The 14,731-nt window shown below is 58.5% G+C and overlaps 1 protein-coding gene across 1 annotated transcript in view; it reads left to right on the top strand.

Annotated features, from left to right (window-relative positions):
* PHLDB1 (pleckstrin homology like domain family B member 1) overlaps window positions 1-14,731 on the top strand; it is a 41,100-nt gene that overhangs the window by 16,678 nt on the left and 9,691 nt on the right. Inside the window, 12 exon segments of the mRNA XM_032639157.1 lie at window positions 155-295; window positions 408-545; window positions 3,626-3,781; window positions 6,008-6,118; window positions 6,291-6,380; window positions 9,437-9,577; window positions 10,933-11,073; window positions 11,234-11,336; window positions 12,563-12,669; window positions 12,671-12,848; window positions 12,945-13,045; window positions 14,424-14,570. Coding sequence (XP_032495048.1) covers window positions 155-295; window positions 408-545; window positions 3,626-3,781; window positions 6,008-6,118; window positions 6,291-6,380; window positions 9,437-9,577; window positions 10,933-11,073; window positions 11,234-11,336; window positions 12,563-12,669; window positions 12,671-12,848; window positions 12,945-13,045; window positions 14,424-14,570 — 1,554 coding nt within the window.

Genomic DNA, 14,731 nt, shown 5'->3' with positions numbered 1-14,731 from the left:
AAGCTGTATTGCTCCCTGTGCGGGGAGGGGAGCTTCCTCCTATCTCAATCCAGCTGCCCCTTCCGAGCACCCTGAGAAATGGGGATCCATTTCCTTAGTCTCATCCTGGAAGGCTCTAGAGGCTTCCCTAGCTGATGGCTCCCCTCCCCTCCAGCACGAAGATGCACCTAGTGCCAAGCTCCAGGGAGAGGTGCTGGCCCTGGAAGAGGAGCGGGCTCAGGTGCTGGGGCGAGTGGGGCAGCTGAAAGTCCGGGTGAAGGAGCTGGAGCAGCAGCTGCAGGAGTCAGCCCGAGAGGTGAGAGCGAGGGCCCTGGCTGGGCTCCTCCCCGGGCACAGTGATGGCCCCAGAGTGGCCCGAGTCCAGCTGCCTTGAGTGGCCTTGACGTGGACCCTGCTGTTGCCTCCAGGCTGAAATGGAGCGGGCACTGCTGCAGGGGGAGAGGGAAGCAGAGCGCGCGCTGCTGCAGAAGGAGCAGAAGGCGCTGGACCAGCTGCAGGAGAAGCTGGTGACCTTGGAGACGGGCATCCAAAAGGAGAGGGACAAGGTAACCCACCCCAGGCCTGGCTCAGTGCCGGGCGCCTGTGGCCTGGGAGAAGAGGAGAGATGCCTTCTCTGGGGCCCCTAACCTCTTACCTCATTGTTCATCCTGCAGCCCGGCTGGTCTCTGGGCCTCTCCAGGGGCAGGGGGCCTTATTCTCCGTGGAAAGTACCAGCTTGGAGGGCGCTGCCAGAGGCTGGGCTGGTGTCTGGGGCCTCCTCTGCCTGGGTCTCTGTTCTACATCTGGGTGCCTGGGTGCCTGCCATTCTAGGCCCTTCATGCCCCTTCTAGGAAGTGCCGAAGCCCCTTCTTGGGCGGTGAGCACGGCCCAAGGCACTGGTGCTGGGGAGTGATTCAGGTCCGGGTGTCTGCATCTGGGGGACATCCACCTCCAAGCGTGGCTCCGGTGCTCAGGATGTGGTCTTTGGGAGATGGCCCTCAGGTCTCTGTTTCCCTTGAGCCTTCAGGATCTGCAGCCTCCCATCCCAGATGGTCCCAGCTCCTGCCCCTGGCCCTTTCAGATTTCGTGCCAGCCTGCTGGGGCCGCTCCATCCCACAGGGGCCGTGTCAGCCACGCCCAAGATGTCCAACAACGTGCCAAAAGCTCCGAAGTGGAGAGGGGCCACCTATTTCTGGACTTGACAGTATTTTTCCAAGAATTAATTCTCCTTCTGGATTTTTTGAGAGTGTCTTCCTCCTGCCCCTCAGTTTTGAAGCTCTTAACAATTCTTTGACCCTCCCACCCTGTTTTTTGGAGCTTTGGCTCTGGACCCCAAAACCACACTCCCAAATTCTGTGCCAAATTAACTCCATGCTTACCAACCAGGCCTGCACTAACGCCCCCTCTAATCACTGTCCTGGGCTCTCTGCATGTCCCTAACTGCCAGTGCCACCCAGGCAGGGCTGAGCCGTGCCTGCTTTTGCACTAACTCCACGGGCACCCCTGTGCCCTTGGCCCCTCCCCTCTAATGTTGCCTCCTAACGTTCTTGGTGTGGGACCCCAGGGTTTTGATCAGAAAGGAATGGGCAGGGGGCACAGCTCCACTTTACTCAGTGGGGCATTGGCAGGAGGGGTACAAAATTGGGGGAAATGCTTGGCCGAGGAGCCTCTCAGTCCAAAGAGCTCCTCTCATTTGGAAAAGCCAGGGTGCGGCCTCCACAGACTGTTTGCAGTTTCCTGCACAGAGGAGAGGCGGGCTGTCCTCCAGCCGTCACCTGTCTTCCCTCCTGAGTGGAGGGATGAGGAGGTCCAGTGGTGGTAGCATGGCCTGGGGAGGGCACAGACAGGGGCTCTCTGCCACACAGTGGCTACCCTTCCTAGCTTTCCTCTGGGGCTTCCCAATTTCAGATACTCCAACCAGAGGGTGGGAAGGGGTAGGTCTCTCCCCACTCCCACCCCTGATCCATTCAGAACATAGGGTATTGCAAGGCTGAGTCCAAGCATGGGGAAGTGCTTGGACCTCAGAAACTGCCCTGATCAGGCCTGGAGGAGGATGGGGGCGTGGGGTAGAGGGGGGACAGAGGCAGGGTTCAGCACAGGGACTCCAGGGTGAAGCTCAGCATTTCAGCAGGAACCTGTCTAACCTCATTTCTCATTGACCTGGCATTGCCTGGAGGCATGGACTTTGCCTTCTCTCTGGGCCCAGTTATTTGAGGTGGAGGTGGTGATGGTGGTGGCCACGGTGGTGGTGGCAGTGGGGAAGGTTCCCTCAGCTTCCCTCCCCAGCGCCCAGCCCATGGCCCCATTCTGGCTTTGGAATCAGTAATCACAGTTTCTCCTCTGCCTGTCCTTCGGAGGGGTGACTCACCAGCTCCTCCCTGCATCCCCCCTTCCCACCCTCAGAGGTGTCATCTTGCCCCAGACAGAGCCATCCACCTCCTCTCTGTACCCACTCCTGGGGCTCCTATTACCATGGCAACGGGCCTAACTAATTGCAACCCTCATCCTACTGAAGTTCAGCCTGCAGTGCCAGCACCCCACCCCCACCCTGGGCAGGAGGTGGGGAGGCCAAGGGGGTTGGGTTGGGGTCCCCTCCACTGCACTGCTGTAGCTTTAACATCCTCGGCTTCCAATTCACACCCAACCCCTGGATTTAATCCCCACCAACTCTACCCTTTTCCCAGGGTTAAATTTTGGTCTCTGGGAAGCGGAAGAGGGGGAGGAACAGCAGCTAGAGGCTCCGTGTTTGTGATATGGAACCAGCTTTGTCTTTGACTGGTTTGGAGAGAAAACAGGGCCTCTTCCTAGGACTTGCCCAAACCTTTCTAGTTCAAGGGACTCCAAGAGACCAACATTTCTGCCTGGGACCCACACCCCTGCCTGTGACACCATCGCCTGCACCTCCAGTCCTGTCTCACACCCCAGCTCTTTGCCTTTCCCACTCTGCACCTCTTCCTCCTTATTTCCCTTTCTCCTGTTTGCTCTCTCCTCTCCTGGTTAAACTCCTTTCATTCCCCGCCTTCTTTCTCTTTTCCCCGCACCCCACCCCCCTTCCCTGCGCCCCGCCCCGCGCCGCCGCTGACCCGGGCCGGAGTTGAGGAGTGTGTGTTCTGTTTCTCCCCTGTGCCCGCCCCCTCCCCCTCCGGCGACCAGGAGAGGGCGGAGCTGGCCGCGGGACGGAGGCACCTGGAGGCCCGCCAGGCGCTCTACGCCGAGCTCCAGACGCAGCTCGATAACTGCCCCGAGTCAGTGCGGGAACAGTTACAGGAGCAGCTGAGAAGGGTCAGTTTCACCAGCCCCCGCCCCCTCCCCGCCCCCGAGGGCCACCCGCCCGGAAGAGAGGAGCGGTGGGCCGGGACCGCCTGGGCCCTGCAGTACCTGCCGGACGACAGGGTCCGTGTTGTGGCTTGGAGGGGACAGGGAAGGATTGGGGTGGGGGGTGGAGGTTCTCCTTTCTGCTACTGCAGGCAGCGCTGCCCGGCAAAGGGGCAGAGCCGAGCGGAGGAAAGGGGGCGGGGTGGGGGCAGGTCCCTTCCTCCGTTTCCCCGGGTCCAGCCCCCAGAAGTCTCACCTCTGTGAACTGGCCTTCCAGGCGCAGAGTGGTATCGTGAGCACCACCCGATCCCCTTTGTCACTGTCGTTCAAGGAGGCAGAAGCCCTGGAGACTGAGACAAAGCTCTTTGAAGACTTGGAGTTCCAGCAGCTGGAGCGGGAGAGCCGCGTGGAGGAGGAGCGCGAGCTGGCTGGCCAAGGGCTGCTCCGGAGCAAGGCCGAGCTGCTCCGGAGCATCGCCAAGAGGAAGGTGCGCCCCCCCCCCCGGCCCCCATCCCTGCCGCGAGGCCCGCAGTGCCGGCTTGACTTCACCTTGCTGAGCCTCGGTTTCCTCATCTGTAAAACAAGAACAATAACAGGCTGTTGTGAGCGATAAAGGAGATGATGTGTGTGAAGACAGCATAGGACGTGACCATAGTAAGCACTCAGTGAACAATAACTATTGTTATTAAGCTCTGACTCCCCCCAGTCCTCCAGTGGAAAGTGGATTGGGCTCACATTCAGAGCTGGGCCCTGGCTGGGCAGGGAAGGGAGAAACGGAGATGGAGGAGGGGGCTGAAGAGGAGACTTGCTCCTGCCCTTGTAGAGCTCTCTGATGGAAGTGCTGGGACACATACAAAGACCAGAGATCTGGATATTAGAGCCTGCCAGGGGTACTAGAAAGGCATCACCTGGGTTCCAGCCTTGGCCCAGCCCTGGCTCAGCTGAGCCGTAAAAAAAAAGGGGATTTGGTATCGCATCCTGGCTGGTTCTGGAGCTCCAGATGCTCTGATGTCTCCTCCTGGTCTCAGCCAGACCAGGACAGGGTATTGGGGCAGGGATGTAAAGTTGGGAGGAGGCTTGTGTTAAGCCAGGGTTAGGAAGGTGTGGGTGAGGAGAAGGGGGAGGAGCCAGGCGGCCCACACACCTGTTGCTGAGAGTTGAGTGTTCGTGCACACATATGCATGCATGTGCACTTTGCCAGGCTGGAGTGAGATCGGGGAGGGGTGTCAAAAAGAGGGGCTAGATGGCTAGCCTGAGTTTGGTGGTAAGTGGGGAGCCACTGGACTTCCCCCTGAGTCCAGATCCCTTGCTTCTCTCCCTGAGCTGCTCTGCCTTACAAATGCATCTGCCTATCAGTGAAATGGGCATAAAGGCATCTGCCTCGTAAGAGAGTTAAGTGAGGTAACACGTGCAAAGCCTTTAGCAGAGTTCTTGGGTCCTGACAGGTTCTCAGTAAATTGCAGATCTTGTTGTGAGGATTACCACCCGGTCTGCTTCAGTCTGCTTGGGCTGACCCCAGATTTAGTACAGCTCCCTTCTTCCCTCCCTTCTCTCCTATGTCTTGCGCTTAATGGTGATAGTTTAAGGCCTCCTCTTTCAGGAAGCCCTCCTTGGATAAACCCAGCCCATTTTCCCAAGCCCCTCTCCTTCTCTCTCACTTATTATCTTTCCATTTCCTTTTAGCACATGATTGTTGAGCCAGGCATTGCGCTAAGCCCTACTGGGGATATGGAGACAAAAAAGAAACTGGCCCGGCCCTTGGATCGGACAGCTTGGGCGGGGTGGTGGTGATGGAGACATATATTCACAAGTAACAGCAATACCAGGCAAATGGTGATATGGAATAATTTGAGCACAGAGCAAGGAGCAAAGGAATTGAGTGGTGATCAAGGAAGATGTTGGAGAGGAGATAGCATTGGGTCTGGTCTTGGAGAATAAATAAGCTCTTGATGGGTGGAGAAGACAGGGCAGCATTCCTGGCAAAGAGAACCGTATAAGAAAGGCCTGGGAGTGTACACCTGCACCGCTGACATTACAATAGGGCCGAGCTGAGTGCACGCCCGCCGAGGACTCAGGGTAGGAGGGAGGGTGGAAAGTGGAGGCCCAGTTCCAGGAGCCCTTGAGTGCCGGCTGAGGGATTTTTGCTTTATCCTGTGAGTAATGAGGAGTTGCTGAGAAGAGGACTGATGACCCTTACTCGTGGATTAAAAAAAAAATTATTCAAGTAATATACACTCTAAAAAGATTAGAAAATTCAAACAAGCAAGCAAACGAAAACAATCCTCAAAGTCCATTTTAGGAAGCTATCTGTGGCAGTGTAGGGATGGATCAGAAAGTTGAGAGAGTGGAAGCAGGAGGCTGGTGAAGAAGTCCAGGCCGGGAAACAGAGGGCCTGGGTTGGGGTGGTGGCAGTGGGGTGGAAGCACGGGGGCAGGTGGAGAACGTTGCAGCATCTCTGGGATTCCAGACACGTTGACTGGGGCGGGCGGGGAGAGAGATTTGGGAACTTGAGTTCTGGCTGGTGTGCCTGGTGGCATGGGGTCACTGGTCGTGGGAGGGGTGAGGGAGCCGACCACAGCAGCCTGCGTTTTCCTTGGGTGAGACGAGGCCGAACAGAAGGGCTAGTTGATTCCCTTCACCCAAGCCCAGGGTCTCTGGGCAGCAGAGACGGCTGTCTCTCCAGGGTCTGACCCACTACCCCCATCTCCTCCAGGAGCGCCTGGCGGTCCTGGACAGCCAGGCTGGGCAGATCCGGTCCCAGGCTGTGCAAGAGTCAGAACGCCTAGCCCGGGATAAGAGTGCCTCCCTGCAGCTGCTGCAGAAGGTAGCCCCAGTCAGGGTGGGTGGGGGATGAGGGCTGGCGAGGGGCTGGGGGAGTGGGAGGTGAGTGCAGAAGGGCTGCAGTGGACACTGGCCAGCCAGGTGGGATCCCCCTTTACTTGGGGCCCCTCGCCCCACTCTCACTCCTTTCTGATTCTGCCGCTTTGGGCTTGCAGGAGAAGGAGAAACTGGCTATGTTGGAAAGAAGATACCACTCTCTCACAGGGGGCAGGGCTTTCCCGAAGACCACGTCGACCCTCAAAGAGGTAACATGGTTGGTTTGGGCCCCAGCCTCAGGCCCAAGGGGTCTCCTGGGAGGCTCTGGAGCAACACATGGGGCCTTCACCCCAACGGCTGAGGTTGAATATGGGGGCATTTTCCTGAACCGGAGTAATTTGAGTAGGGATGGCTCTGAGGTCTGGGATTGGATCCTCTATGGCTACCGGCTGCTTCTTTTCAGCTGCCTTTCTGGGCCCCAGGAGCCCACCGATCTTACCATTTCGGGTGACTGAATACATCTGGGGGATTCAGGAGGCATGGGTGGGGAGGATGGCAGCTCAGAGGTTTGGTAAGGGCTAGGGCTGGGTGGACTCAGCTCAAGGGGCAGCATAAGGATCTAGGGGTCCTGATCTTGGAGCTCCCTGGGCTTCTGTCTGCAACTAGGCTACAGGCTCAGAAGTGGGCATTGGGGCTCGTTCTTTCCTGAGTCTCTGCATGCCTGGTGTGTGAGGTCCAACCAGGACGTGCCAAGTTTCCTGCCTCATTGTGCAAACAGTTTGGGCCTGGGGTGGGGTGGCTGGGCTGAGTGTGAGGGGTGAGGCCCCTCACACGTACCCTCTCTGTAGGCTGAACTGCTCATCTCTGAGTCCTCAGAGGTGGGGCTGGGGATGGCAGCTCTGGGTCCCTTCCCAGGGTCTTCTCAGGCTGGGGCCTCCTCTGGTCCCGTAACCCCACCTGCTTCCACTCAGCTCTGCCCCAAAGCACAAGAGGTAATCACAGCTAACTGCCTGCTCTGCTGTACTCACTGCCTGTCTGCCTGCTTGCTGAGCTGTGCTCAGCTCCTCCCAATGGCCCAGCTGAAGGGTGCGTGGCAGTAATCCTTTGTCTGGCCAGTTTGTTCCATAGGTGCCTGGGCAGTCCATGCAAAATCAGAGCATCAATTTGCATATAAATTTGCATATATTCTGCATGTCATCCATCCGTCCTCACAACACACTGGACCTGCTAGCTCATTTTCCTTTTCTGTGACCCCTGGAGGACGGTCCCCCTCTGGAGCTAGGTCAGGGTGGGCTCCCCTGGATAGGGCAGGCTTAGGATCCTGTACTTTGATTCTGCATGCATTTTGGATGCCTACCATGTCCCCAGCACCTAGATAAGCTCAGAATTCTAAGGATTTGCTCAGAGAATACAACAGTCCCTGTCTTCCCAACCCACAATCTGGTGTGTGAGCATCTTGCCAAGTCCTAACCTTCGGGCAGTGGGCTGGTTTTTCTATCTGGGCTTTTAGCTACTCCCTGCTAAGGCTTCTTTCTCAGGGCCTGTGTTGCTCAGGCCCTAGTGGTGCCTCCAGTTCCTGTTCCTTCCAGCTCCTGCTCCAGCAGATGGGGTGTGAGGGGACCCATGGGAATGCTGTGACTGGCGCTCGGTGATACATGTGTGTGCCTCATTGGGGAGGCCCAAGGTGTTGGAGACAGAAAGGCTCTCTGGGAGGTGGGTCCTGGTCCCTGGTGGACTCTTGGAAGACCTTCCTCGGGCTCCTTCACCTGCCCCTAGCCCAGGGCAAACCCAGGAATGGGCTTTCAGGGTCTGCCCGTGGCAGGGCCCGGATGCCAAGGCAGCCTCAAGAGTGAAGGTTGATCCGGAGCCTGTGCTCCGTAACGGGAGAGGCCACAGCAGTGAGAGGCCCGCGTACCGCAAAAAAAAAAAAAAAAAAAAAAAGAGTGAAGGTTGAGAAGAGCCTTCAGACAGTCAGTTCTGCCGGCCCTTTTCTGCCCCCCACCCCACTGCCCAGCAGCCAGCTGAGGCCACAGTGGGCAGCCGAGCTCCCCACGTACCCCTGCTGTGGATTTTGTATTGAATGGAGTGATGGCCCTTTGGCATGGAGTGTGGATGTCAGGTACCTGGTTGAATCCTGTTAACCTGTTCTCTGCCCACCCTTCCCCCTCCCACCGGGCACCCTAGGAGTATGTGAGCCTGGCAGAGGTTCTCCAGCTGTGCTCCTGCTTGGACCCCTATGCTTCTGCCACCTCCCCCAGTGCGCTCGCCCAGCCCCTGCCTGACAGTGAGGTACCAGCCACCGAGTGAGCCCACCTATGCCCAAGGGCCTCCTCATGGATGCCCTCGATTGCCCCTCAGGCCTGGGTTGGGGGGGCAGCAGGGTCTGTCTTCAGCAGTGAGGGAGAAGGGCAGCTGGCGTCAGGGGGCTTGGGAGTGGTTCCCTCTCTTGCCTGGGGCTTCGGGATCTTCCTTCAGCTCCTGATGGCTCAAGGAGGGAAAGCCTTCTGCTCTAGCGTGAGGGCATCCTGCGGAGAGGACCCTGGCTTTCCTGGGCTCTACAAGCCTACTCTGCTCTGTGTGTCCTCCTCTTACCCTCCCCTTGCCCGTGGGCAGGGCCATCTCTTGGGTTCCCGTCCCATTAACCTCTTGTATTCCCTCCTGTGTCTGGCCTTCCCCCAAGTACCTGACGCTTGAGCAGCTAAAGGCCATGTGGGGCACCTCGCCTGTGCCCGCAGCACCTGCGCCAGGCCTGCCTCCCTGGGCCCCTGCCTCCCAGGACCTGGTTCCCACCACCTGCCTTCTTCCCGCGCTGCCCTCTTCCTCCTCCTTCGCTTCTATCCCGCCTTCAGCCCAGGTTGGTGGTCTGTGTGTTCCTGCCACCCGCAGCCCACTAGTGGCGTGGCTCTGTCTGTGTGTGCTTTGCCCGTGCGCAGTGGCGTCTCAGCCCTCAGCCGGCCCCCGGGGGGGAGCGCTGCCTGCCGGGGGGGCGGTGCTCCGGCTGGCCGGCATCGTGGTTGGCGCAGCACGTGTCTGTGGTCTGGGAGTTGTGCCCTGTTTCTCTTTGCCCTTAGCACGTTTGCGGCAACTGTTTTTCTCACTGTGTTTCTTCTCTTTACACTCTCCTTTCTCCCTTCCTTCGTTCCTGTTTTCCCTTCCTGTCTGTTTCCCTGATAATGGTCTTCCTTTACCCTTCCTCCAACCTTCTCCTTTCTTTGCCCTTTTCTTCCTTTTTCCTCCCCTTTCCTTTCCTTTCCCCTCACTCCTTGACCTTTCCTCTCCATCCTTCCCCTCCTGTCCCCTGTCGTCCTCCCCGTGCCCCCTCCAGATGGAGAAGCTGCTGCTCCCCGCTGTAGACTTAGAGCAGTGGTACCAGGAGCTGATGGCCGGGCTGGGGACCGGCCCCGCTGCAGCCTCCCCACGTTCCTCCCCCCCGCCTCTGCCCGCCAAAGCTTCCCGTCAGCTGCAGGTAACCCCTCCTTGCCGATCCACCAACCCACAGTGCTGCCTTAGGTGGTGGGGGGTTAATCCAGCCGGGGCAACAGGGGCCTCTGGACCCTGAGAGGGGAGTGAGGGTCTCCTCTCGGGCAGCCATCCTGGCACTCCGGGTGTGGAGGGCCAGCCTCCTGAGTCCGAGGCTCGACCGCGCTTGGCTGTCCAATGCAAGGAGGCTCGGGAGCGGCGGTGCCTCATGCTGTCCTCGGTGGCCCTCACCCCCAGAGCTTCTCACTCGGTCTTGTCCTGATGCACTCTTGAGCCTGTTGTCTCTGGAACTTGTGTGTCCTAGGAGAGTTGCCAGTATTTTGTTCTCCTGGTCTCCCCAGGGGTGACACTTGGAGGCAGGACAGGATGGGACAAAGGCTCTGAAGTGATAGCCCTGAGGACATGCCCAAGGACTCCTCCTAGTTGCCATTGGGGGCATGGCCGTGCTCCAGCCTGCGGCAAGCTGCTGCCCTCGGGGTGGGGGAAGAGTATTCGGGCAGCCTTCTGCCCCAAGTGTTGCTCCACTGACCGGCTGGAGGGCCTGAACCCCCCTATCCCCCAACGCCCCATTCAAGATTCATTCTTTGAGTGAAGTCATTGCATCTCTAAGACAGTGATCTCAGCTCTAAAATTCCGTGTTTCCTTTGGGAGTAGTTTGTGTGACATTTCTATTTTGTGCCCAGCTGGTTTGAGATTTTTATATGTTTTGATTCATTTAATCACTACCACAGGCCTTTGAGGCAGATAACGATAACTCTCGTTTTACAGATCAAACACTGGGGCCCCCCCCCCGGAGAAGATAAGTAATCTCTCCGAGGTCACACAACTAGGAAGTAGCAGAGGCTACACTGAAGGCCAGGGTTCTTGACTCCAAAGACCATATTCACCAAACATTAGTGCTGTGAGGGAGCTTGGCGATTATTTAGTCTAGCCCTACCCCCTCCTTTTGCAGATAAGGAAGCCAAGGCCCAGAGTGGGGAGGTGCGTGGCCCAAGGTCACAGCCCCTTAGCAGCAGAGCTGGGACCAGAGGGAGCCCCGGCCTCCAGTCAGTCTCCTGTACAGCTCTGCCCATTGGTGTTAACTCCTCACATGGGTTGATTTACAAGGTCCTTTCTAAGATGCAGGGTTGGACCAGGGATTGGCCCAAGGAGGAGCAGCCTGGAAAGGAGGCTTGGCAGCTGCCAATAACATCTGTCCATTGGGCTGGCCCAGGAGGCTCAGTGCTGTTGTCAGCTAGAGACAGAGGCCTCGGGTGCTGGGGCAGTACCTTGGGTCACAGCCAGCCTAGATGCCATGGGGATGGGGAGCTGGGGATACCAGACCGTGTCTCTTCCCTCCAGGTTTACCGCTCCAAGATGGATGGTGAGGCCACTAGCCCCTTGCCCCGGACCCGCAGCGGCCCCCTCCCCTCTTCCTCTGGCTCTTCCTCTTCCTCCTCCCAGCTCAGCGTGGCTACCTTGGGCCGTAGCCCCTCCCCAAAGGTCTGAGGGACAGTGGGAGGGCTGTGTGCGTGGGCAGGGTGGTGATGGTGGGGGATGGAGACAGCCACACTGGAGAGAGGTCACAGCCTTCCATGAGGGCCTTGAGGGTGGGGGAGGTGCCTTGTGAGCCTGGGTCCCAATGCTCCGTTTCCCTCCGCAGAGCACTCTACTCGCCCAGAATGGCACAAGCAGCCTTCCTCGCAGCCTGGCAGCCACTCTGCAGGACATTGAGACCAAGCGCCAGCTGGCCCTCCAGCAGAAGGGTGAGTGGCTGCAGCGCCAGCCCACCTGCTCTCCTGGGGGCCCTGGACATCTGCCACGTGCTCCCCACCCTACCTCATCCATGCCCACGCCTTTCCCAGGATGTTTTTTCCTTTAATGGGATCTAGGCAAGAGCAAAAAGGATTTGGATTTAGATACCTAAAGAAGAGATTCCTGGCTATTTATCAAAAGACTAAGGGCAGGGGACTAAGGGTCGGCAGGGTGGGGTGGGGGTGGGGGTGGGGGGGGTGGGAGGTGGGGTGGTGGTGGCTATGAGATCTTTCCTAGAGACCACAGCAAATAAGGGAAATGCTTGTTGACCTGAGTAGAGATAGACGTTATCCTGTCTGGAGGCAGGGGGTTGGACTTGATGACCTCCACAAACGCTTCCCTAAGATATTGTCTCTAGGGACCCAGGAGTCCTGGTTGCTCGTGTGCGTTTTGTTTGTGTTGAAAGTCCAAGTCCTTGCCTTTCTCCCCTCTCATCCCCTCTGTGTCTACCCGGGGCCCCCCTACCAGTCGAGTCGCTTCCTGCCGAGCCCCTCCCAACTGACGACCCAGCAGGTAGAGCGTTGGTCATTGAGGGCATTGCTTTGGCCAGGCAGCCCCTGCCCGGGCATCCGCATGATGTATTCTGCCCAGGCCCCCACTGCCCGCAGGCAGACTCCCAGGCTGAGTTGGGTTTGGGGTGTTGGGCTGGCCTCACCCCGCCAGCTGAGCTCTCCTCCTGCCTCAGCTGTGCTCCGCCTCGTCTCCCCCTTCCCTCCTTTCCTGCCGCTGGCACTCCTGCTTCTGCATCGCCGCGGGGTCTGCATTGATTGTGGGTGCTCATGGGGCTCCCAGCACCTCTTCCTTCACCCTTCCCCAGCAGCAGGGTGGGTGCATGTGCCCTGCCCACCTATTCAGGCCATGGTTGTGAGCTGGAGCCACCTGGCCGTCGTGCTGCCGGGGCCCCACCCGGGCAGGTTCGGTGCCGCGTGTGGGCTCAGGACACAGTGGGAGCGCTGAAGTCAGGCTGCATGGCTGTGGCCAGTTGTGCAGGTGACGAAGCGTTGCCAGGGCAGCCGGACCTGGAGCTGCGGGGGCTTCAGGGAAGCTGGTGGGGGGCAAGGGGGCTGCCCCGTGTTACCTTCTCCCTGCTCGCTTCCTCCCTCCGTCTGTGATGCGGCCGGCGTCCTCCCTGGGGAGGTGGGGTGCCCACCGTGACTCCTGCCTGTCGCTCCTGCAGGGCAGCAGGTGATTGAGGAGCAGCGGCGGCGGTTGGCTGAGCTGAAGCAGAAGGCGGCGGCCGAGGCGCAGTGCCAGTGGGACGCCCTGCACGGGGCCGCGCCCTTCCCCGGCCGGGCCCTCGGGCTTCCCGCAGCTCCTGCATCACTCCATCCTGCACCACCTGCCTGCGTCCAGGGAGCGAGGGGAGGAGGGCGAGCACGCCTACGACACGCTGAGCCTGGAGAGCTCAGACAGCATGGAGACCAGCATCTCTACGGGGGGCAACTCGGCCTGCTCCCCGACACCATGTCCAGGTACCCGGCCCCGGCCGCCACCCGACGGCCCGCCGCCGGTCCTGCCCACACCAGGGCCGCCGCCTCCACCGTGTGCCTCCTCCCCTTGCCTCCCCAGTGCCAGCGGCCTGGATGTGGGGAAGACGGAAGAAATGGAGAAGATGCTGAAAGAAGCCCATGCGGAGAAGAGCCGGCTCATGGAGTCGAGGGTGAGGCAGATCTGGGCCATGGGAGGCGGGAGGAGGTGCGGGGCCCCGGGGCTGCCCTCTGCCCGCCAAGGGCCTCCGCTCCTCCCCAGGCCCCTTCACCCCACGTTGTCCTCGCAGCAGTCCCTTGAGGAAGAGTGTTTTTCAAAGCCTGTGTTCCTCAAGTGGGGGACGCGGAGGCTTGGCGAGATGACCAGTTTCACAGCTCTTAGGAAAAGGGGACGCAGCACCCAGTGTCCAACGGTGAATTTCCCGTATGGGAGCTTCCAGTCTTTGTGTGTTCACCTCTTTGGACGTTTGGCCACCACAGAAATTTTGATTCCTGTCTACCTGCGTGCCAGGTCACTCCTCTTGGGAATGGCTAGGACCTGGGGTTGAAGGATGGGGACAGAGAGAAGGCAGATGTCCAAGCCAGAGCAGAGGTGTTGGCTGCGGGGGCCTCACGTTGCCTACTGATGGGCCTGGGACACAGCAGAGGGGCCAGGGGTTCATTGTGGGCACAGCCAGGCTGAGGAAACTGTGCCTGGGGAGGAGGTGAAATAGAGAATCTGCAGAAGCTCATCTGTCTCTATCATCCGGGCATTCTGCATGTCTGGAGTTAAGAGTGGAACCCGGGGAGCAGGAGATCAACCAGAAAAGAAGGCCTCTTAGTCTTATTTACTTCAGAGGAGGGCAGATTTACAAACATCTCTTGACAAATGGAGAAAAAGGAGGTTCTGCTAAGTTTTGAGCTGGGAAGAAATGACAGATGGGAGTTAATATGAAGGTTGTTATCATTGATGAAGACATACAAAACATCACCCACATGCTGTGTATTTAATGATTTGTTTTAATGATTGAAAATCTTTTGATAATGGCTTTCATAAGTTCATTTTTTTCCCATAAAATCTGAAGTTCAACCATAAATGTTTCTCATTTGGAGTTTCAGAGGGCCTTCACTTATCGATTAGGTTGTTTAGACAATCCATGTCCTAGGAATTCAGATAAAATTATAAAAGCCCCATTTTTTTATTGAGTGCTTCCTTCCTGCCAGAGTTAGTGATGGGCATTTACTCACATGATCTCATTTAATTTTCGCTACAATCCCAGGAGTAGGCACTCTTGGCCCCATTTTACAGATGAGGCAACTGAGGCTTAGGGAGTTTGTCAGGGTCCAGAGCTCATAGTGGTGGTAGAGCCAGGATTTGAAGCCAGGTTGGTCTCACTTTAAGGCATTTACCCTTGTCAGCCAGGTCCTTAGAGAGGGTGGGCTTGGGGGATGATGGCCCCTCATGCCAGGCTGCCCTCTGAGGTGGGTGCCTCCTGTGGCTCTGCCCCGGCCTTAGGAGGGGTGGCAGGGAAGAGGGCAGTGGTGGGCACTGAGCCCTGGCTTTGGGGGCAGGAGCGGGAGATGGAGCTGAGGCGGCAGGCCCTGGAGGAGGAGCGGAGGCGGCGGGAGCAGGTGGAACGGAGGCTGCAGGGCGAGAGTGCCCGGAGGCATCAGCTCGTGGAGAAGGAGGTCAAGATGCGGGAGAAGCAGTTCTCGCAGGTGAGTGGGCGGTGGGCTTAAGGGTAGGGCTGACGAGGGGTCGGGATATCCCAGGGTACTACCCCTGCTGGGCTGTAGAGCCTGTTCTCTCCAGAAAGGATTGCACAAGCAGAATTCTACCTGGGACTTGTTTGGCCCCAAGGAACAGGGACCCGCTCTGT

Source organism: Phocoena sinus, chromosome 8 (assembly GCF_008692025.1).
Source record: "Phocoena sinus isolate mPhoSin1 chromosome 8, mPhoSin1.pri, whole genome shotgun sequence".
Lineage (NCBI taxonomy): Eukaryota > Metazoa > Chordata > Mammalia > Artiodactyla > Phocoenidae > Phocoena > Phocoena sinus.
The sequence above is the reverse complement of the archived record's forward strand: the minus strand, read 5'-3'. Positions and strand labels throughout refer to the sequence as shown.